Raw genomic sequence first — 22118 nt, 5'->3', positions numbered from 1 at the left:
CTAAGGAGACAAAAGACCTGTATGCAGAAAACTATAAGACACTGATGAAAGAAATTAAAGACGATACAAACAGATGGAGAGATATACCATGTTCTTGGATTGGAAGAATCAACACTGTGAAAATGACTATACTGCCCAAAGCAATCTACAGATTCAGTACAATCCCTGTCAAACCACCAATGGTATTTTTCACAGAACTAGAACAAAAAATTTCACAAGTTGTATGGAAACACAAAAGACCCCAAATAGTCAAAGCAATGTTGAGAAAAAAAAAAAACGGAGCTGGAGGAATCAGGCTCCCTGACTTCACACTATACTACAAAGCTACAGTAATCAAGACAGTATGGTACTGGCACAAAAACAGAAATATAGCTCAATGGAACAGGATAAATCTATGCACATATGGTCACCTTATCTTTAATAAAGTAGGCAAGAATATACAGTGGAGGAAAGACAGTCTCTTCAATTAAGTGGTGCTAGGAAAACTGGGCAGGTACATGTAAAATAATGAAATCAGAACACTCCCTAACACCATACACAAAAATAAACTCAAAATGGATTAAAGACCTAAATGTAAGGCCAGACACTATAAATCTCTTAGAGGAAAACATAGGCAGAACACTCTAACATAAATCAAAGCAAGATCCTTTTTGACCCAACTCCTAGAGAAATGGAAATAAAAACAAAAATAAATAAATGGGACCTAGTGAAACTTAAAAGCTTTGCACAGCAAAAGAAACCATAAGCAAGACGAAAAGACAACTCTCAGAATTAGGGAAAATATTTGCAAACAAAGCAGCTGACAAAAGATTAATCTCCAAAATATGCAAGCAGCTCATGCAGCTCAGTATGAAAAAAACAAACAACCCAATCCAAAAATGGGCAGAAGACCTAAATAGACATTTCTCCAAAGAAGATATACAGATTGTCAACAAACACATGAAAGGATGCTCAACATCCCTAACCATTAGAGAAATACAAATCAAAACTACAATGAAGTATCACCTCACAGCAGTCAGAACGGCCATCGTCAAAAAATCTAGAAACAATAAATGCTGGAGAGGGTGTGGAGAAAAGGGAACCCTGTTGCACTGTTGGGGGGAATGTAACTGATACAGCTACTATGGAGAACAGTTTGGAGGTTCCTTAAACAACTAAAAGTAGAACTACCACATGACCTAGCAATCCCACTACTGGGCATATACCCTGAGAAAACCATAATTCAAAAAGAGTCATGTACCACAATGTTCACTGCAGCTCTGTTTACAATAGCCAGGACATGGAAGCAACCTAAGTGTCCATCGACAGATGAATGGATAAAGAAGATGTGGCACATGTATACAATGGAATATTACTCAGCCATAAAAAGAAATGAAATTGAGTTATTTGTAGTGAGGTGGATGGACCTAGAGACTGTCATACACAGTGAAGTAAGTCAGAAAGCGAATAACAAATACTGTATGTTATCACATATATATGGAATCTAAAAAAATAAAATAGGGCTTCCTTGGTGGCGCAGTGGTTGAGGGTCTGCCTGCCAATGCAGGGGACACGGGTTCAAGCCCTGGTCTGGGAAGATCCCTTGTGCCGCGGAGCAGCTGGGCCCGTGAGCCACAATTACTGAGCCTGCGCGTCTGGAGCCTGTGCTCCGCAACAAGAGAGGCCGCGATAGTGAGAGGCCCGCACACCGCGATGAAGAGTGGCCCCCGCTTGCCACAACTGGAGAAAGCCCTCGCACAGAAGCCAAAACCCAACACAGCCATAAATAAATTAAAAAAATTAAAAATAAAATAAAAAAATAAAATGGTTCTGAAGATCCTAGGGGCAGGACAGGAATAAGGGCACATGTAGAGAATGGACTTGAGGACACAGGGAGGGGGAAGGGTAAGCTGGGACGAAGTAAGAGAGTGGCATGGACATGCATACACTACCAAATGTAAAATAGATAGCTAGTGGGAAGCAGCCGCATAGCACAGCGCGATCAGCTTGGTGCTTTGTTGACCACCTAGAGGGGTGGGATAGGGTGGGTGGGAGGGAGACACAAGAGCGAGGGGATATGGGGACATATGTATACATAGAGCTGACTCACTCTACATATACATGTATATGTATAGCTGACTCAGTTTGTTATATAGCAGAAACACGCCACTGTAAAGCAATTATACTCTAATAAAGATGATTTAAAAAAAAAAAAAAGATGTTCCAGGCTCATCTTGTACCTTTTCTGCCAAGCCCTGGAATCAGCCATTTCATCAAAAAGCCCTGGTTCATTTTAATGGGAAATAGTATTTAGAGACCATCAATCTAGTCACTAAGAGTGCTCACTGCTGTCTGTTAACAGTGCTTCTTATTCTTTTCAGAGGACAAAGGCAAGGAATATGAACTTTTTAAGAAAAAAATGAAACATGAGTTCATACTGATAATGTCCAGTTCAATTCTTTTTTTTTTTTTTTTGTAATTTTCTCACCACGTAGCATGTGGTATCTTGGTTGCCAGACCAGGGATCAAACCTGTGCCCCCTGCAGTGGAATTGCAGAGTCTTAACCACTGGACTGCCAGGGAAATCCCCCAGTTCATTTTTAAGATTATAGGGTTTTTACTTCTTTGGTTTTTATATTTGTATCCCATTTTTCTTACATTGAAAACCTCGATTTCTGATGACGTTATTACAGTTACTTGCTCTATACTGTGTAGGTGCATAAAACTATAAATAAATAAGTATATATAAATGTATACTTATAAATAAATAATATATATTATATAATAAATAATGGGATAAAGCAAATAAAGTAATTCTGTTAATGCTTGAAGATAACAATACCAACATTATTTGTAGCAATACTGAATTCACTTTAAATTTTTTTGTTGTTCTTTTTGGTCCTTAGGATGTACAGTCAAAATATTGGGTTTTAGAAGTCCCTTAAAATAATTCTTTTCTGTGTCATTAGCATGCCAACTTGAACTACAGTTAGAGTCATTTATTTCATTTTGGATTTTAGGAGTTTAAATTTTTTTAATTTTAGTTTTGTAATATAATTGTATAAATCATTACAGGGCTCCAAAGTCAAAACGATAAAACAAAAACACTGAAGCGTTTCAAGATATAGACTTCATGACATCTTACCTCTAAATGTTTCTCTATGCATGTCTAGAAAGTAACATTTTCTAACTTAGCCCCAATACCATTATCACAACTAAATAATTAATACTAACTTAATATCATCTAAAGATAAGCAGTCTATATGTAAATTTCTGTGATTGTGGCAAATATGTCCTTTCTTGCCAGTTTATGTAAATCAAGGAACACTGGCTGCATTTGGTTATGAGTCATTTTTTTAATCCTACCACAGTTTCCCTCTCCCATTTTTTTTTTTTTTTTCCCGTTGACTTGGTCAAGAGACCAACCCACTTTTCCTATAGACACCTTTTAGATTGGTCCAGTTACTTCCTCATGGTCTCATTACTCTAATTCCTTCAATTTTCTGTAAATTGGAAGTTAGAGCTAAATATTTAATTAGCTGCAGGTGAAGCCCTTTGGAAGGAACATTGGGTGTTGATGAGTTTGGTTGTTGAATTGGAAATGCTTCTGTTTGACCCCAAGTGGAGGTCACTGGCCAATAGAAAGGTGATAGGTGTTTTCTTGACTTGAATTAAATGAGAGAGGATAGGATGAGTTTTCTAACATATTCCCTTGCCCTTTTTCCTTCCTCCCAGGCCCCTAGTGAGATGAGAAGGAAGGGAATGGTCTTGTTGCATGAGCTTCTCCAGTTTGGAGCTACTTCTGTTTTTCGTAACCCACCTCTTTCCCTCTCTTGGATCCCCTCAATCTGTCCTGCAGGGTACACTTGCCCTGAAGCAGGACACATGCCCACTTCTAGGATCCTTCTTTCCAGTGTTCAGGTGGCAAAGACTTGAAGGCCCTGCTCCAGGGATTTCTATTGCAGTGTCTGTGCTTTAATATAGGAGATGGTGGAACAGGGAGCTGCTTTGACTTCTGACACTAACCACCCCAAGTCAAGCCAAACTTCACACGTGAAAGGCACAGTCCTCCACAAGACACCAGCTGCAAGTTCCGGGGTTCCCACCAACCCCTCAATTTCAGTAATTTACTGGAATGACTCACAAACCTCATGAAAGCACTGTGCCTATGGTTACAGTTTTATTAGAGCAAAAGGATACAAAGCAGAACCAGAAAAAAGTAGAGACACAAGGGCAAGGTCTGGGAGAGGTCCACGTGTGATGCTTCTGGGCATTCTCTCCCCGTGGAGTCATGGATGGTGTTTCCTCCTTCCAATCGTGGTGTGGGAGTTGGCAGTATTGCCAACTAGGAAGTTCACCCAAGCCTTTGCTGTCCGGAGGTTTTATTTGGGCTCAATCACATACTGCCTGCATGACTGACCGGTAGTCTGCAGCCCTCCTGAAGATCTGGGCCAATATCTGTAGCCTCCATTTTCTCCATGGGTCAGAACTTAGACACGGCTTTCCAAAGCTCTTAATCATAAATCACTGGCCAGTTCCCAAAGACCCCAGACAAATTTCTTTACTACCCAAGAGCTGTGCTTCATCTGCTTTGAGAAAGTAGATTTGCTATCTCTGCTGTGCTGTGGTTCACTCTCACCAGCTCTGTGATCCTGGGCAGCAAACCTAACACTCATCTGGGCCTCGATGTCTTCACTTATGAGTGAACTGATTGACCAGATGACCTCTGAGGTCTCTCCTGGTTTGGGGGTTTTGGAACTCTTCCAAATAATGCTTGAGGGAAGGGAAGGCAGGGAAATGCTGTTCTGGGTAGAGAAGCCCAAGTTTGCAGCTACTGACATGGGAGAGCTGGGTGCTCATTCAGCTAGGGCTGAGTCCAGGGCTGCCTACCTGAATGCACTTGTGAACAGAAAACAAACAAAACCAGTTTTCCTGGGGGCTGGAAGAAAAGTCTGCTCCTTGTGCAAAGGGCTTCTGCCGTAGCTGAAGAGACTAGGAATTTTTAGTATCCTTTAATTAGGAAATTAAAAATTAATGATGATCTAATCTCTCTGGTGTTCTTTTAGACTTTCACCTTCTGATTTCCCTGGTATATGACCTTATCTACATGATGAAATGCATATGCTTTATTTTTTATTTATCTATTTTTAATTTTAAAATAAATTATTAAATTTATTTTTGTATCTGATTTGTTAAACATTTTATTAATAATATATGTATATAAATATTTTTTGTTTAAAGCATTTAGCTTTAGAGAGAAATATATTTGGGATTTCCATGACAATACATATTTTATGCATTTTAAATCATGCTATAGAAGAAACTGAAATGAAGGTCAAATACATTTAAAGAAGTTTTTTTTTTTTTTTTTGATTTATTTATTTATGGCTGTGTTGGGTCTTCGTTTCTGTGTGAGGGCTCTCTCTAGTCGCAGCAAGTGGGGGCCACTCCTCATCGCGGTGCGCGGGCCTCTCACCATCGCGGCCTCTCCTGTTGCGGAGCACAGGCTCCAGATGCACAGGCTCAGTAATTGTGGCTCACGGGCCCAGTTGCTCCGCGGCATGTGGGACCCTCCCAGACCAGGGCTCGAACCCGCGTCCCTTGCACCGGCAGGCAGACTCTCAACCACTGCGCCACCAGGGAAGACCTAAAGAAGTTTTTTAAAAGAAAATTATATTAATGTGATAAGAAAAAAAGTTTTATGATTTTTTAAAATTGAAGTATGATTGACCTACAGCACAATGTTAGAGCTAGATGCACAACATAGTGATTCGATATAGCTGTACATTACAAAGGGATGACCAGGAAATGTGTACGCTTGGATGGGATAATGCAGCACATAGAAGCAATGTTATCAGTTCCCTCCCAATCTCATGTTTTCTGAAGAGGTGGATACGGTGACAGGATGGGCTGGCAGCTGATTATTTCTGGATAGAAATCAGTGTAACAAATTGAATTTAAAAACAAAGAAATCAAGGAAGAAGACAAGCTGCTTTCTCAAGTGCAGACCTCCATCCAAGCCTTAGCCCTGAGTTTGTTTTTTTAATTGAAGTATAGCTGATGTACGGTGATATGCACAGGTGTATAATACAGTGATTCACACTTTTTAAAGTTTATACTCCCTTTATATTTACTATAAAATATTGGCTATATTCCCTGTGTTGTACCATATATCCTTGTAGCTTACTTTATACATATTAGTTTGTACTCCTTAATCTCCCACCACTATCTTGCCCCTCCCCACCTCCCACTGATAACCACTAGTTTGTTCTCTGAGTCTGTTTCTTTTTTGTTAACATTCACTAGTTTGTTGTATTTATTAGATTCCACATATAAGTGATGTCATACAGTATTTGTCTTTCTCTGACTTATATCACTTAGCATAATGCCCTCCAAGTCCATCCATGCTGCTGCAAAGGCAAAATTTCTTTCTTTTTTATGGCTGAAGAATATTGCATTGTGTATATATACTACATCTTCTTTATCCATTCATCTGTTGATGGACACTTAGGTTGCTTCTGTGTCTTAGCAATTGTAAGTAATATAATTTTAAAATTATATGAACATTGTATGAACTGCAATGAACATTGGAGTACATGTGTCTTTTCCAATTGGTGTTTTTGTTTTTTTCGGATATATACCCAAGAGTGGAATTGCTGGGTCATTCTATTCGAGTAGTTCTATTTTTAGTTTTTTGAAAAATCTCCATACTTTTTTCCACAATGGTTGCACCAATCTATATTCCTACCAGCAGTGTATGAGGGTTCCCTTTTCTCCACATCCTCGCCAACATTTGTTAGTTGTGTTCTTTTCGATGATGGCCTTTCTGACATGTGTGAGGTGATATCTCATTGTGGTTTTGATTTGCATTTCCCTGATAATTAGTGATGTTGAGCACCTTTTCATGTGCCTGTTGGCCACCTGCATTTCCTCTTTGGAAAAATGTTCACTTCTTCTGCCCATTTTTTATCAGGTTGTTTATTTCTTTGATGTTGAATTCTATGAGCTGTTTATATATGTTGGATATTAACGCTTTATTGGTCATTTCATTTGCAAATATTTTCTCCCATTCAGTAGGTTGTCTTTTCGTTTTGTCAACGGTTTCCTTTGCTATGCAAAACCTCTTAAGCTTAATTAGATCCCATTTGTTTATTTTTGCTTTTCTTTCCTTTGCTTTAGGAGACGGATCCAAAAAGTATTGCTGTGATTTATGTCAGAGGGTGTTCTGCCTATGTTTTCCTCTAGGAGTTTTATAGTATCTGGTCTTACATTTAGGTCTTTAATCCATTTTGAGTTTGTTTTTGTGTATGGTGTTAGGGAGTGTTCTAGTTTCATCCTTTTACATGTAGCTGTCCAGTTTTCCCAGCACCACTTATTGAAGAGGCTGTCCTTTCTCCATTGTATATTCTTGCCTCCTTTGTTGTTGATCAGTTGTTGGTCCTGAGTTTTGCAAACATGTACAGACTTGATTTGTCAAAATAGCTGGAGTTGAGCAGCCTCAGGTTGACTGACTGGCCAACCAGACTCACAGGTGAGTGTGAAGTAGACCCCAGTTCATGATTTTATAAGGAGAATTCTGCCTGTGCTGGACTGCTCTGTTGGTTATTTCCCTGGAACACAGTCCATGAGGGTTGCTGGATTACCATTAGAGGGTTGGATTCTGAGCCGAGGGATGATCACAGTGGCTAGTGTCGTCATGTCATGGCCCCCACTTTTATCTGGAGGCAGTAGTCTGCTCCTCAGTAGTCTGTTCACTTGGGGAAAACCCATCGTGTCTGCTGTTGATTTTTCCTGTCCTGGCTCCGTGTAGGCCAACCCCTTTGTATTAACCTACCCTTTGTCCTGTCAGCCCCTACCATCCCGTAGGTTAAGTTCTATCAGGAATAAACAGCCAGGATTTGCCTTAATGTTTCCCGAGTCTTCCCCAAGAGCTCACTGGCAGACAGGTCAGGGAGAGTGGCTCCTGTTGATGCTGATTTCATCCACTGTGCCTTACGTTCACTAATTTAACTTTCCAGGGATAAATATCTCCCATTCCTGAATTGCCCTGTTCGCTCAGTGCCTATAAAGACATCTAGGCTACCCTTCTCAAAATTCTCTTTCAACTGATTTATGGTGCGCCCAGGGCATCCAATATCTTTTTTCAAGCCCCCCAATTGATTCTAGTTGAGCACCAAGACTAAGCCTCCTGAAATCCTCATTCCCAGGCTGGGTGATCTGCAGATAAACCTTCAGGCCTTGGTGATGTCTTGCAGGTCTCTGAGCAGAGGCACGATACCACGGAAGGCTGGTTCAAAAAGACGAGTCTATGGGTAGAAAAGTGATGGGATCTTGAGCAAATACAGATATGTAGTGAGGTTATGAGGGCCTGACCTGAGTTGGAAAGGCAAAGAGGAAACTGATGTGTGACATTCCATAAGCCTCTGAAGGAATTAAAGGAATAGGAAGTGAATGTGGACTCCAGGCAGTGCCGAGAGAAAAACACAACAGCTGTAGCTACATTAGTATCATTGACAGTGATGAGCACCTGAAGACACAGGTATCCACCTATGAGCCCAGTAAATGAGCAACCCAAATCTGCTTAACTCAATAGTTTTCTGTGCTCCAGAATCCAGAATTTGGATTTGTGCTTTAGAATTGCATATGCGGTACCTTTGGACCTATCAGAGACATCTATGCAAATTTACTGAATAAAATAACCATGGTGTGGTAAGAGGGGAAGGAGAAACGGCAAGTTTTTCTCATATTCTCTACCATCTCTGTATCACCAGACCAGACCTTGGCACTGTGGCCAGAGGCATTTCTGCAGCCCTTGCCAGCTGACCTCTGTAAAGACTTACAGGGTCTTAGAGAACATTTATGTGGCAGTTTTATTGCTGCCATCAAAAGTGAATTCCACTTTTGGCCTGCATCAGTTCTTGCTGTCCTAGCGCGTTTAAGAAAACGTGATGTTGATTTGAGAGCATCACATTTGATCCAGTTTCTAATTTTTTTTGCTTGAAATATTCTTAAGCAGTTGTTTTTCTGAAAAGTAGGGTGTTCTGTTCTTAATGTATACAACATTTGCAAAGTCTTGGTAGGTTGTATCCTGAATACGTGCCAAATAAATATTTTTTAAGAAATAAATAAAGATGTGAGAGATCTTTTGAAGGCACATCAAAAGATTTGGTGACTGATTGAATATGAGAATTTTCATAGAGGAAAAGGAGATAGTTGTCACTATTGGATCTAAGATTTCTGAACTATCTTCTTCAAGAGACATTTTGGATTTGGAATCCCTAAGATTTGCAGGAGTAAAGATTAAAGATTTAAATAATTTAAAAAGTCAGATCACTTCTAATATTTGGCTTATGTCTTATCTCTGCTCTCTGCCTCAGCACTGTCAAGTGTCTCATGGATTCTCAAGCTGACTTCCTGTCTTTGATGTATTTCAGGAGCCTTTTATTATTAGCATTGGAACTCTTTTCTATTTCTTTCGGTCCACCCAATTTCTTGTTTATCCCAGCACCGGCATCCTTTGAGGCTCCCTGTCCCTCTGGCCTGGCTTTGGGAGGCCCAGTTAGCTTACACCCCTGACTGCGGGGTCTGCATGAGGCCTGCCCTCCGGCTGTGGGTTTGAAGAGCTGGGGGCTCAAATGTGCCCTTCTACCCCAAGTTCCCTGACCAGGCTTCGTCAAAGAGTGTTATTCAGGAAGCCTGACTCATTCGCTAATTAATATATTATCTATAATCATAATAATAACCCCTTTTTAAGTATTTGCTTTGTATCTCAGCATCTTTTACTTATATTATTTACAACCTAGTAAACTAGGTATTACAACCCCCCTTTTTGCAGATCAGAGAACTGAGTCTCAGAGAGGTAATGAAACATGTTAAACGTCTCACATTTGAAATGTGGCAAAGCCATGCATCAAGCCAGGGCTGCCTGGCTCCCCTATTACACTCTCTCCACTTTTCTCTGCTGCTTTGAGCCAGCAGGTGTCAGGTTGTCTGGTTAGTAACCTGTTACTGCCCATGGTCATGTGGTACAGTGGAAAGATCTCTAGGGTTGAGTCACGGGGTAGACTTGTTATTCTGTTCTGTCGAAAGTGTGTGACTTCTGCAAGCCTCAGTCACTTCATCTGCAAAATGGGGATTAATACCTTAAAGGAAAGCTATTGAATAAGGAAATACATATAAAAAAATTTTTTTAACTGTTAAGGAGTGATGTAAAATACCTGGTAGTAACAGTAAAAGGAATTGCAGAGCTAATAAGTAGCTGAGCTGGGGCTGAAACTTGGTGTTCAGACTAAACATTGGGTTTTTCCTATTGCATCAGGCTGGGCCAACGTGAGCATTGCCCTGGGGCCACTTTCTTGGCAGACCGTAGGTGATAATTTTGTCTGCCTGACAATACTAATTGATTTGGAAGAAATAAGAGTTCTTTGTCTTATTCTCACTTTCCTCATTATGTTAATGAATTTTTATCATTTACTCAGTCGTGTTGGCATGTCTGTTTGATTTTGTATTTTATACTTTCAGCCGTTGCATGTACTTGAGGCTCTACTTTTCAGTGTCATTACAAGCTCTGACAGATCACCCCTTTCACTGCAGCCCTGGAACCCTTCAGATGGGCAACAGAGATGCTTCACTTCAGACTTATTTCTTTCCCAGATCCAGTAGGGCTGCCAAGAAGGGTGTGTGTGAATTGAGTCTTTGGAGAAGTCTGTCCAGAATCTTCTTTGATGTGTTTCTCCTTCCCGATCGCATCTTGTCTTGTGAGCACAGTGATGCAGGCTATTATTATTTGTTAGCTCCGACTGTGTGTGAGATAATAAGTGTTTTGGCAGAAGCCTTGCTTCAAGGGGTGTGTATCAGTAAAAACTCAGTAACTAAAAGTTTGATTATACTATGAACTGTGCTATTCATGGAGTTCTTTAGGACACTTTGTTGATTTTAATTGACTATCTAAATATAGACCTTCATCTGAAGCAGTATAGCTCAGGCTCCTGATTTAAACTATCTCAAGTCCTTTCCTAATGATGCCACTCACTAGCTCTGTGTCCCTGAACAAGTTGCTTAGCCTTTTTCATCAGATAATGGGAATAAGAATAGTCCCTACCTCACAGGGCTATTATCCAGATCAAATGATTGAAGCCCTTAGAGCAGTCCTTGACATGCCTTACCCACCCAGCGGGCACATGCTACAGTGAGTACATCTGCAAAATTTTAGTTTGCTTTTAAATCTCCTTTGGAATTGATGTTATTTCTCATCAGGACTCTTTTCAGTCACCAATATGTTTATCTTTTTTTTTTTTTTTTTTTTTTTTAATTTATTTTTGGTTGTGTTGGGTCTTCGTTTCTGTGTGAGGGCTTTCTCTAGTTGCGGCAAGCGGAGGCCACTCTTCATCGCGGTGCGCGGGCCTCTCACTATCGCGGCCTCTCTTGTTGCGGAGCACAGGCTGCAGACGCGCAGGTTCAGTAATTGTGGCTCACGGGCCCAGTTGCTCCGCAGCATGTGGGATCTTCCCAGACCAGGGCTCGAACCCGTATCCCCTGCATTGGCAGGCAGATTCTCAACCACTGCGCCACCAGGGAAGCCCTATCCTTTATAACTGTAGAATTAGAAAAAAGTTTTTAAACTATCTCTGTGTTTTTTACCCTTGGGTTATACCTTCTGAAATAAGAGTCAAGTTTAATACTAATATGTCCCTATATAAAAAAAGAAAAAAGTCAGGTCTAAGAGAGTAGGACCCAGTGAGAATTTTCATAACTTCATTGTCTTATCAGTCATTCATTCTGGGCAGGAATGCCACCCTCTGATGCTTGCCTGCGTGTGTGCACATACACACGCACACACACATACACACACACACACACCCTCATTCCCCTACCTGGCTAACTTTATCTGTCTCGTTGAAATGTAAGTAGTGTGACTTGACTTAGCTTGTGCATTTCTTTAGGAATCTTTTCCTAATACAAACTCAGGAATCCCTAAAACTGTACCCATATCTCCAAGGTGTTATCACAGCGTTGGTGCACTTGCCCTCTAGGGCAGGAGACACATTTCACCCCAGCCTCGCCCTTGGCACGAGGAGGCACTTAGACAGTGCATGCTGGGTAAGCAAATGCACATACAATTTTTGTTTTTAATTTTTATCCTTTCTAAAGTGCAAATAAATGTGAAGTAGGCAAAGCAGCATTTCAATTACATTAACTTGAACAGTATAAGGGAACAACAGCTAGTGTGGTAAGAACCAGCAGCGATATTTTGAGACTAGCAAGGGGGAGATAGGAGGAATGGTCGACTCTACCTATTCCCTGGGATACCCACCCCCAAATACGACTAAGATATTTTTACATTTGCTAGAATCAGTTGAACTGAATTGAAAACACTATTGATTTTTAAGTGAGGAATAACCTTTAGACTAAGAAAAACAATTATAGTCTTTGAATCCAATTATTAATGTATCATTGTAAATAGCTCCCCCGCCCCGCCCTGAACATTCTTTCCATTTCTTTGAAATTATAGCATATGTTTCCATTTGTATAGTGAATGCAGTCAGAAACATTACATTATTTCCTATTTGAATTGATGTTTCCTATGAAATCTGTCTTGACTGCATTTTACATTTGTTTAGCTGGTTCCCAGCCAGCTACGTGAGAACTAGGGAGTTTGTTAGAAATCCTTATTTCTAGGCCCTGTCCTGGGAGACGGAGGATTCAGCAGGTCTGAAGACAGGCCCAGACATGGGCATTTTTTAAGTACTTTGAGGATTCTGATAGGCTGCTGGACTTCGGGACCACTGGGGCATTTTTCTAATTTTAAGGCACATACATTTCTAGAGTATTTTTTGGTCCACTTTAGAAGTCAAGTGAAGGCAATTAAGAAAGGCCTTATAACCATAAACAAAGCAAATTGCTCTAATTGCTGTGAGATGCAAAGCAAATAATTTCAGGTGTGCTATATAATCTGCCTGATACCTTCACATTCTTCTAACATGGGTTTTAGACCAGGGGAAGAAACAATTTTTTCCCTGAAAGGGCCAATGTAATTATGGTTACATATACTGTAAGCTTCAAGTAATTATGGAGCACTCCATTCTTGTACCATATTCTGAGCAAATTACCGGCCTCTGATCAATAAAATTTCTTTTTAAGCATCTGTAAATTGAATCCAAGAAATGAAAATTCCGATCAGAGTTCAGCCATAACTAATTATTTTAACTCTTCTGAAAAATATCAGTGTTACTGAGAATGTAGATGTCCTATTAATGTACCTGGCATACTTATTTTAATATATGAAATGAGTTACTTTCCATTATTCTTCCTTTTTTTTCTTTCAACAAAAGACACAAAATATTTTATGTCTAATCACACTACTAACCAAAGACACAGTGGGGACATAACTATACTTTCATTTAGTAATTCTGATAGGATTTATTGTTTTTTTTCCTTTTCTCTTTTACACACTCACAGCTTTCTCTAAGGAATTCTAAATACGAAAGTTGTTTACACGTGACATAGTAATAATCTAAAGAAATTAATCCTGTTGATTATCATTGTGATGTGCGATCCCACTTTTTCTGGAAATGCTGGGGTTTGTTTTGTTTTGTTTTCTGTTTTTTTTTCTGTTCCTCTTTTTTTTTTTTTTTTTTGGCCACACTGCACAGCATGTAGAACTTCCCCAACCAGGGATCGAACCCGTGCCCCCTGCCGTGGAAGCATGGAGTCTTAACCGCTGGACCACCAGGGAAGTCCCATATTTTTTAAAAATATGAAATATATGGGTAATTGTTTCTCTCAAAACTTTAAACCTTAAGAGAAATCACATCAAAAGAAACAAGAATCATCCAGATATCAGCCCCCCAACAAGTCAGAACTGTTTCTTTTTTCTTGTTCCATTTCTGTTCTTGTCCATACATTATTTTTACATAGTTGTAATCATGTTATAGATAGTGTCTTCTGCTTATGTTGCCACTTAGCCTTAATTGCGTTGTTTTTATGTTGCCACATAGTTTTCTAATTATTTTAAATGTCTGTGTAATATTATATAGGCTGGTTGTACCATTGTACTCTTGGACTTTCCAGTATTCTTGAATGTTCACGTTATTTACAACATTATAAAATGGAGTTTCATTGTTAACAAACCTATGCTTCAAATGAGTGAGAGCGCATGTTTTGACCTTGGATCTAGGGTATAAATCTTCTGATTACATGGACCATTTGAACAGATAACTTACTCATGGAGCTGAAATATTTATTATACCTACTTGTGCCTGTGAGTAAGGATGGCTCTGTAATCAGTGTGACACATCATCCCAGGCTCATTGGCTTTCTACTTTCCGCCATATCTTATGAAATACCAGTTTGGTTTCTGTATTCCTGTGACCTGGAAGTCAGGAGCTGAGTACTAGGATGCTGAATGAGTTGCACAGATGGAGTCAGACCTTTAGAAGTCCTCACAGAGGATGGTTCCCTCATTCTTCCCTATAATCTCTCTAATTAAACATGTAACATATTAATTCAAAGAAATTCAACAGAGTTCTGAGTTTTGCTATGGTGGTGACTCTAATCCTCGTTTTGTTTTGTTTTGAAATAGCAAATTATTTCCAAATTTATTTCAGTTTCCTTTTGGGGATGGGGGCCACCTGGCTTGGTTGGACCCTAAGCAAGTGTTTGCTCCTTTCTTGAGTACCTAAGCAATTGGTAACAGTTCATTAGGTTGGGTGTTCACAGAATATTTGCTCTGTACCCCAAAATTCTTGATCACCGATAGCAAACAAAAATAGTGTCTTAGGAACTCACAGCAGGCTGAACTTTTCATGTTAAATTTCACCATTATTTTACATGATAATGTATTCCTTTCATCTAATTCTATCATGGAAATACAAAGGCTACCAATAGAGAGATGAGAAATCTGACTGACTTAAGCATGTTTTGAATTGAGGTTGTCATCAGTTCAAGGGGATTTGGGGGGAAGAAACGGGGATTTTGAAGATCTGACTCTACGGTATTAACAAAAGGCTTTCCCCATGCAGTAAGGCCACCAAACGGAAGTAGTCTTTGTTATGCAGGATGTGATTAATATTACCTCATCATTTAATTTTAGAACTTCTAAAATAAAGTTGCTTGCATCAGTTCAAGGCACATGGTTTGAAACCTGAGAGTGCCTACTTTTTCTTTTTCTTTTTTTTTAATTACAGAAGAGATATGTGATTACTAAAAGTTTGGAAAATAATGAACTGAAAGAAGTCTCCCACGGTATCTTTTCCTTTACCAAAACCTCTGCTAATATTTTTCTTATGTGCTTTTTTTTCCTTACAGTTTCTTAACCCTGTTTTACATATAATTTGAATCTGATCTATTTCACATAACACTACTTTGTGTGTTTTTCTCCCGCAATGTTTACAATCTTCCTGTCAGTTGTAATCTGTCTAGTCTGCCCTTCTGATGTTCCGTAATGTTCCTGTTCATGCTTCCTCCTATTATTGGGCATTTAGAATGCTGAATTGTCTATCCCGTACACAGTGATGGTTATCAGAGCCCTGGCCCACACACCATGTTAATAGTGACCATACAAGTCATGGAGGTAACCTGATCCTGCTGTGATTTAACTTTCTCAACCAGTATTGTGCATTTTTTTTACTGAATTCCTTTCTGCCTGTTTCCTTTTGTTTTTGGTTTTGTTTTGAGGGGGTCTTTTCAGAGGAAAGGGAGCCGCTCATGAGCCACTTCATAGGTGGGTATTTTTGTCTTTCTTTCCTTAGTGGTGAAAGTGGTGCTGGAAAGACAGTGGCTGCCAAATACATCATGAGCTACATCTCCAGGGTGTCTGGAGGAGGCCCCAAAGTCCAGGTGAGCTGGTGCTTGGCCCATTTTGAGACTTTGCGCTGTGTGAAAGTAAGAGGCTCCATTTGCTGTTTAAAAAAGAATTTTTCTTCCACAGAGAAGACATTGGTTTTACAGCCAAGAAACTTGAAATATGCCGAGAAACAGCATGTTATGGGCTAGAGATGCCTAATATGTAATGAGTATTATATACAATCAATGAAAAGGTCACAAATCCAAAAGTAAAATAAACAAAGGGCATGAAAGCCATCTCATAGAAAAGGAAATATAAATGACTCTTAAATCATGAAAATATGCTCACCCCCATGATAATAAGAGAAATGCAAATTAAAACTACATTGAAAAACTATTTCTTAACTGTCAAAATGGCAAAAATTTTGTAGTATTTTAAATACTCTGCTGGTAAAAACATAGGGACATAGTCTCTGTAACACATTACTGGTAGGAACATGAACTAGTACACTTCTGTGGAGGGCATTTCGGCAATATTTTTCAAATCTGTAAGCATCCACCCTTTGACTCATCAATTCTGCTTGGGAGAATTTAACCTTTGGGTGTCCTGAAATGTATACAAAATGATACATGTGTAAAGATCTTTGATGTGACATTTTTTGATGATGGAGAAGACTGGAGACAAATACTCATCAGTTGGTGATATAATTTATGGGGAAATAATTTATGGTTCATAACAGACTAGAATATTAGACAGCCATTAAAAAAAATGAAGCTTCAGGTACTGATGGGGACTGATCTTCGAGCTATATCATGAATTGCAAAAAGCAAAGTTCAGAACATTGCGTATAATGTGCTACCATTTGAGAAAAAGGAGGACATATATTTATAATATTTACATTTGTTTGCATATGTATAGCATAGCTCTAGAGGGATACATAAGAAATTGATAATAGTGATTTCTCCAGGGAGGAAACTGGGAGACTGGGGGAGGGGCATCTCTCCATGTAGAACGTTGCAAACCTTTTATTTTTTATGTTACTTTATTTTTTTGGTAGGTAAGAGATGGATTTATTTAGAGAGAGAACACATTGCATAGGCAGAATGCGGTCTGTCTTAGAAAGTGAGAGTGGCTGCGAACCTTTCATTTTTTGAACGATGTGAATAAATCTCCAATTCCAAAAATTTACAAAGATTTTAAAATGGAGAAAGGAAAGGAAGGAGGAAGGATTAGAGCATTAGCAGGAAACATTAGGAAAGGGGGGAAACCCAGAGAACGAGGACACAGGAGAGGGAGAAAGAAAAGGGGGGGGATTATAGTATGGGCAGAGAAGGGGCAGGTTCAAGAGGACAGTCTGAAGAAAGCAGTAGATGCAGCCTTTTCTGTCTGGAGTTTTACTCGTTGTGGTAGCGGAATCAGCATCAGCAGGACTGGTGAAGCCTCCCCCCCCCCCCCCCCCCACCCCAGAGAGCAGTGGAGGATGGCCGTGGGGGCTAAGGTCCACAGGGGGCTGCCCAAACTCACACTACTCATCCCTGGCACAGACTGCTGGGAACTTTTTTTTATTATTATTATTAGAAATCATGATCCAAGGTAGATTTCACCCTAAAGATTAATTTTTTAGTTAGAATCATTTAATGTGATGTTATTGCCATAGTCAGCTGTAGACTTTAAAAAGACACATCGAAATTCTGTTTATTATGGCTCTGTCTACTAAATCAATAGTGCTGCATCCTGTCCTGGAGGATCAGAAAGCTTAAGGCGGAGGCCAGTATTCCTTACACAGAGTAAAAGGGTCTTAAGAGTGGCCTCCTCTACCAAATGAAAGGAAGATCTAGGGCAGCACCATCCAGTAGAAAGATGGTGCATGTCACATGCATAATTTAAAATTGAATAGTTACAGTAAAAAAAAAAGTAAAAAGCATATGAAATTAACTTTTTAAATATATTTTATTTAACCCAATATATCCCCATATTATTTCAGCATATAATTACTCATCAATTAATGAGCTATTTTACATCCCTTTGTGTCCTAAATCTTTGGATTTAGGACACTGGTGTGTGTTCTACACTTACAGCACATCTCAGTTGGGACTGGCCATGTTGCATGGGCTCAGCAGCTTCCATGTTGGACAGTGGGTGCAGCTCTAGGACTTAGGTTGATGTGGTACAGTCCACTTGCTTTTCTCCATTTGTGTGATCGTACCCTATCCGTAGAAGATGGACATGGAGCCAGGAATCCAGGATGCTCTTTTGTGTATGGGCTGCTCCTTTAACTCACTCTTTCTCTTTTCCCCCTATATGCTTACCACATGCCACAAAATTGTGTTGGACATCTTGATAGTTGATGGAGGGATGGATGGATACATGCATAAAGATTCCCAGTTACAAAGTCAATAATTAAAGAAGGAAAGAGACAAGGAAGGGTCTTTCTTTTGTTCTGTCCCTACAAGAAGTTGAGTGTTGATAAATGGTGTAGGCATGCCTGGCCAGTAGACAACAAGTATAAAAGATTAATGAAGACCCACAAAGTCAAAATTAATTTTACAAAGAAAAGCAAATTTTATATAAATCCATGACTTTTTAAAGGAGAAGGATGCTTAGAAGTATCTTTCTAAGCTTTGAAACCGACTTCATGGTGGGACCATCCATGATTTACTCTTCCTTCCATTGCTAACGACGTGTGCCTGGTTGATGGAATTCCAGTTCTCAGTCCTCTTCTGAATGTTCAGGCGGTGCCAGAGGAGCACTTTGGCTGTTACATAGTTAGTAGTTAGTGCCTTCATCTAGCCCTATCTGCTGCAGGCGACGACCTAGTGGCCAGACTGCAGACGTTTAATGTTGATTTTTCTCTTCCTGTTTTCCTATGAGGACAAGGATACAGAGCTCTTGGCTTGAAATTAGTCAGTAGCTAAAGAGCACAAGCCAGAGACTTGTTATTTCTGGAACATGTTTAACCATAGCATGTGAATAATTAGAAGTACAAGGAATGACTCACTTGTTCAAAATCCTCTCCAACATCAACTCCTATCTGTTGAGCTGTCTTTGCCCATGGGGTGTTTTGTACTTTTCAGTCTGGCATCAAATTGGGGTGTGTATGAAAACCAAATTCTTCCCCTCCAGTAGGTCAGGAATTGTTCCACACAATCCAGTGTCGACCCTTGTTGCTCAAGTGGGAAAGAACTGGCAAAAACCCCCAGCATCGGGGAGCTGGTTAGAAATGCAGACTCTCGGGCCCCACCTCAGACCTACTGAATCAGCATCTGCATTGTAATGAGATTCCCAGGTGATTCCTGGAAAGGAATTCCCAGGTGATTCCATGAAAGTTCGGGAAGCACAAGACTGTGTCCGCAGCTTTGTTTGGGGAGGAGAAACTGTTTAATTTCCCTCAAGGTGCCTCTCACTTGCAGTGAAGAGAGGGAGTGCGGGATGCAGTAGGTGGGGAGAGAAGTTGAGTAGAACAGGAGTAGTGACAGTAAAGCCTCCAGTCAGAACCAAGGAGATGCCCCGTCCTGCCATGATGCCCTGTACACAGGGAGCACGGGATGAAGGTGTAGCATCCGATTTGGAAACCCAGCCCGGGAACGTTTGTAGATCCTGATTTACGGGGGCACCCTGGCTCCAGAGAATCCTGCATCAAGTCAAGGGAGCTGGAAGGCATGACCACACAAACAGGGTTAGGTCTGTCAAGAGGAAAGAGTAAATCCTCCAGAAACTCCAGGGACTTGGATTTGAGGCCTCTCACCTTCACCGCATCCAGAAACCATGTCCTTGGGAAAGTCTGGCTTTACATCGTGGAGTAGGTGTTCGCATCTTCCTAACCTTTGGTCTTTTTTGCTGTGACAGCACGTCAAGGACATCATCCTACAGTCCAACCCGCTGCTGGAGGCCTTCGGGAACGCCAAGACGGTCCGGAACAACAACTCCAGCCGATTTGTGAGTTTCTTTCCTATGATAGAGAATGTCACCTGATTGATGATGTTGACATTCCTGATTTAAGTCCTGTGTCCCCGAGGAAATAGGGGGTTTTCACACATCATCAGGAGGCCGCCTTTTCAATCTTTTCCTCATTTTCTCTAGCGGCGAGCTGCCAGGCTTCAATTTCCCCTTTGACTCAAGTTATTTTTGAGCCTTGGGGATGTAAATAAGATAATTTTTGAAACCAGTTCTCAACTTGAGTCGCCTTCCTAAGGAAAATGGAAGTGTCAACTTTGGTCTTGGAGGAGTTTGCTTTGGGCCCTGGAGAAAAGGCCTTCTTTCCCTGACAAAGAACTGAGGAGACTAGATCCCAGGTCTTGTCGCCTTGCTTTGCTTCATAGAACTTGGTCTGTGGACCCTGAAGGAAGCACTTTGATCCGGCACCCTGGAAAGAAACTTCCTCCTCTCTGTCAGCCAGAGGGAGCCGACTGCTTACCCCACCCCTCTTGGCTTTGTGTGTGCGTTTTTTGCATGTTCATGTGACATAATGACATCTAAAAGTGGCTGGACTTAGCCTACAGATTCCGCCTAACTGTCCCACTTACCCAAGCGAATGAAAATATCAGGCGAATGCCTGAATGCCTATTGAGACGTTTTTCTGAGTGTCTCCCGAGAGGGTAAATTGGAAGGCTGGCAAGGACGAATATGAATATATGCCCCTTGACAAAAAGCCACATTTACAAAGAAATGAATGTTTGCTCAGTAGCTTTGATTTATGTAGATTTTGTATCTTATCTCAACCATAGATTATGTCTGGCAGTAAAGCATTTAGGGAGCCATCTGTGAGGTGGATTCTGGACCATTTTAAAATAAATAAGTGAGAATTTTGGAGAAAAACGATTTCTTTTTCACCCTTCTGTTTTGGAAAGAAGCTTCCATTTCCAAGAGAATTCTTGCTCAGTTCTCATGCAGTAATTGTTAAGCTCCCTGGTGAGTTTTATCTGTCAGAATTATCCTCACTTTCCTCGCTGTTTAATATTATTCAGACTACTCATTTGTTCATCTCTCATTTTTCTGCTCAATGCCAGTTGTCCATCTCAATCTGCCTTGTAAAGATGGACTTGACCAAATTTAACTCTCTAGCTACCCATCCCCCTTCTTTTGCCTTCCTTAGAGAGCAGGAAGATAACCATATCAGTATTTTCCTTGATATTTCCAATATAAATTATTTTTTATCCTTGGACAAGGAGGCTACAGCAGTCAGTTTTTGTAAAGCAAAACAAAAATACCCAGCATTTATTATTTTTCTGATTACAGAATTTCGTACAACCCTGATGGAAAGATGGGAAAACTGTACAGAAAGGCAGTTCTCTCTCACACACACACACACACACACACACACACACACACAGACACACACACACGTGCACACGTGCACACACGTAGTGGAGTCTGGTGGGGCATCAAAAGATGTTCTCGTTAATAATGAGAGAAATGTAAATTAAAACCATATATCATTTTCTGTCTCTCAGATCATGAAACATTAAGGAGAAAAGACACTATTGGTTGAAGACTGACACCTCCCAGGAGAGCGATTTGGCAGTTCTTATCAAAGTTTAAAAGACTCATTGTCTTTGACCCAACAATACTTTTAGGGTATAATGTCCACGTTCCCTGTTAATAATGATTTATTTTAAAAGATACCCATAATGTTAAATTTTTTTAAAAAGTTTACAAAACAATATCTATAATATGGTTCTATTAATTTTAAAATGCACATTTATATAAAGCATAATTAAGGTGTCTGCAAATCCAAGTTTGAATATCCTATTACAGTGATTAGTAGGAGGAGGTAGAAGTGGCATCAGGGTGGGATTATGGGTAATTTCACTTAAAATGGATATGTAGTGTGAATCATAAAAATTCATCTATTTCCACTTATAAACCTTTTCAAGTTTTAAGAACTACATTATGAAATATTTCAAATACTATTTTAAAATAATACAATCAATATTGGTGTACCCAGTACCTAACTTAAGAAGTAAAACATTACCAAGAGTTGAGGTTTCTTTTCATTTACCAATGGAAATATCATATCCTTTCTTTATACAGTTTCCTCTTTCCCCCAGGCTGCTTTACAACAAAACTAAACTTTTTGCTCTCTCATTAGGGATTTTGCCTTTTATATTACAATTTTGAGTTGTGTGTAAGCATTTCTGTTACATTCGAACAGCGATTCTCAAACTTGGCCACATATAAAAAAACACCCAGGCTTTTTACAGCTACTCCTGTCTGGGTGCCAATCCCTAGCGACTGACTTACTTGTCTGGGGTGGCATCAGGAAGCATTTCTTTTTCTTTCTTTCTTTTTTAAAATTTAATTTAATTTTAATATTTATTTATTTATTTATTTGGTTGCACTGGGTCTTAGTTGCGGC

At 39.9% G+C, this 22118-nt stretch overlaps 1 protein-coding gene across 2 annotated transcripts in view; it reads left to right on the top strand.

The window, feature by feature from the left end:
- MYO1E (myosin IE) overlaps positions 1-22118 on the top strand; it is a 202243-nt gene that overhangs the window by 103568 nt on the left and 76557 nt on the right. For both annotated transcript variants that reach the window (XM_068552626.1, XM_068552635.1), the window contains 2 exons: positions 15729-15816; positions 19610-19699. In XM_068552626.1, coding sequence (XP_068408727.1) covers positions 15729-15816; positions 19610-19699 — 178 coding nt within the window. The remainder of the gene's footprint in view (positions 1-15728; positions 15817-19609; positions 19700-22118) is intronic.

The sequence above is a fragment of the Eschrichtius robustus genome, chromosome 1, assembly GCF_028021215.1.
Source record: "Eschrichtius robustus isolate mEscRob2 chromosome 1, mEscRob2.pri, whole genome shotgun sequence".
Taxonomy (NCBI): Eukaryota; Metazoa; Chordata; class Mammalia; order Artiodactyla; family Eschrichtiidae; genus Eschrichtius; species Eschrichtius robustus.
This window is presented reverse-complemented; position numbering and strand designations above follow the sequence as displayed.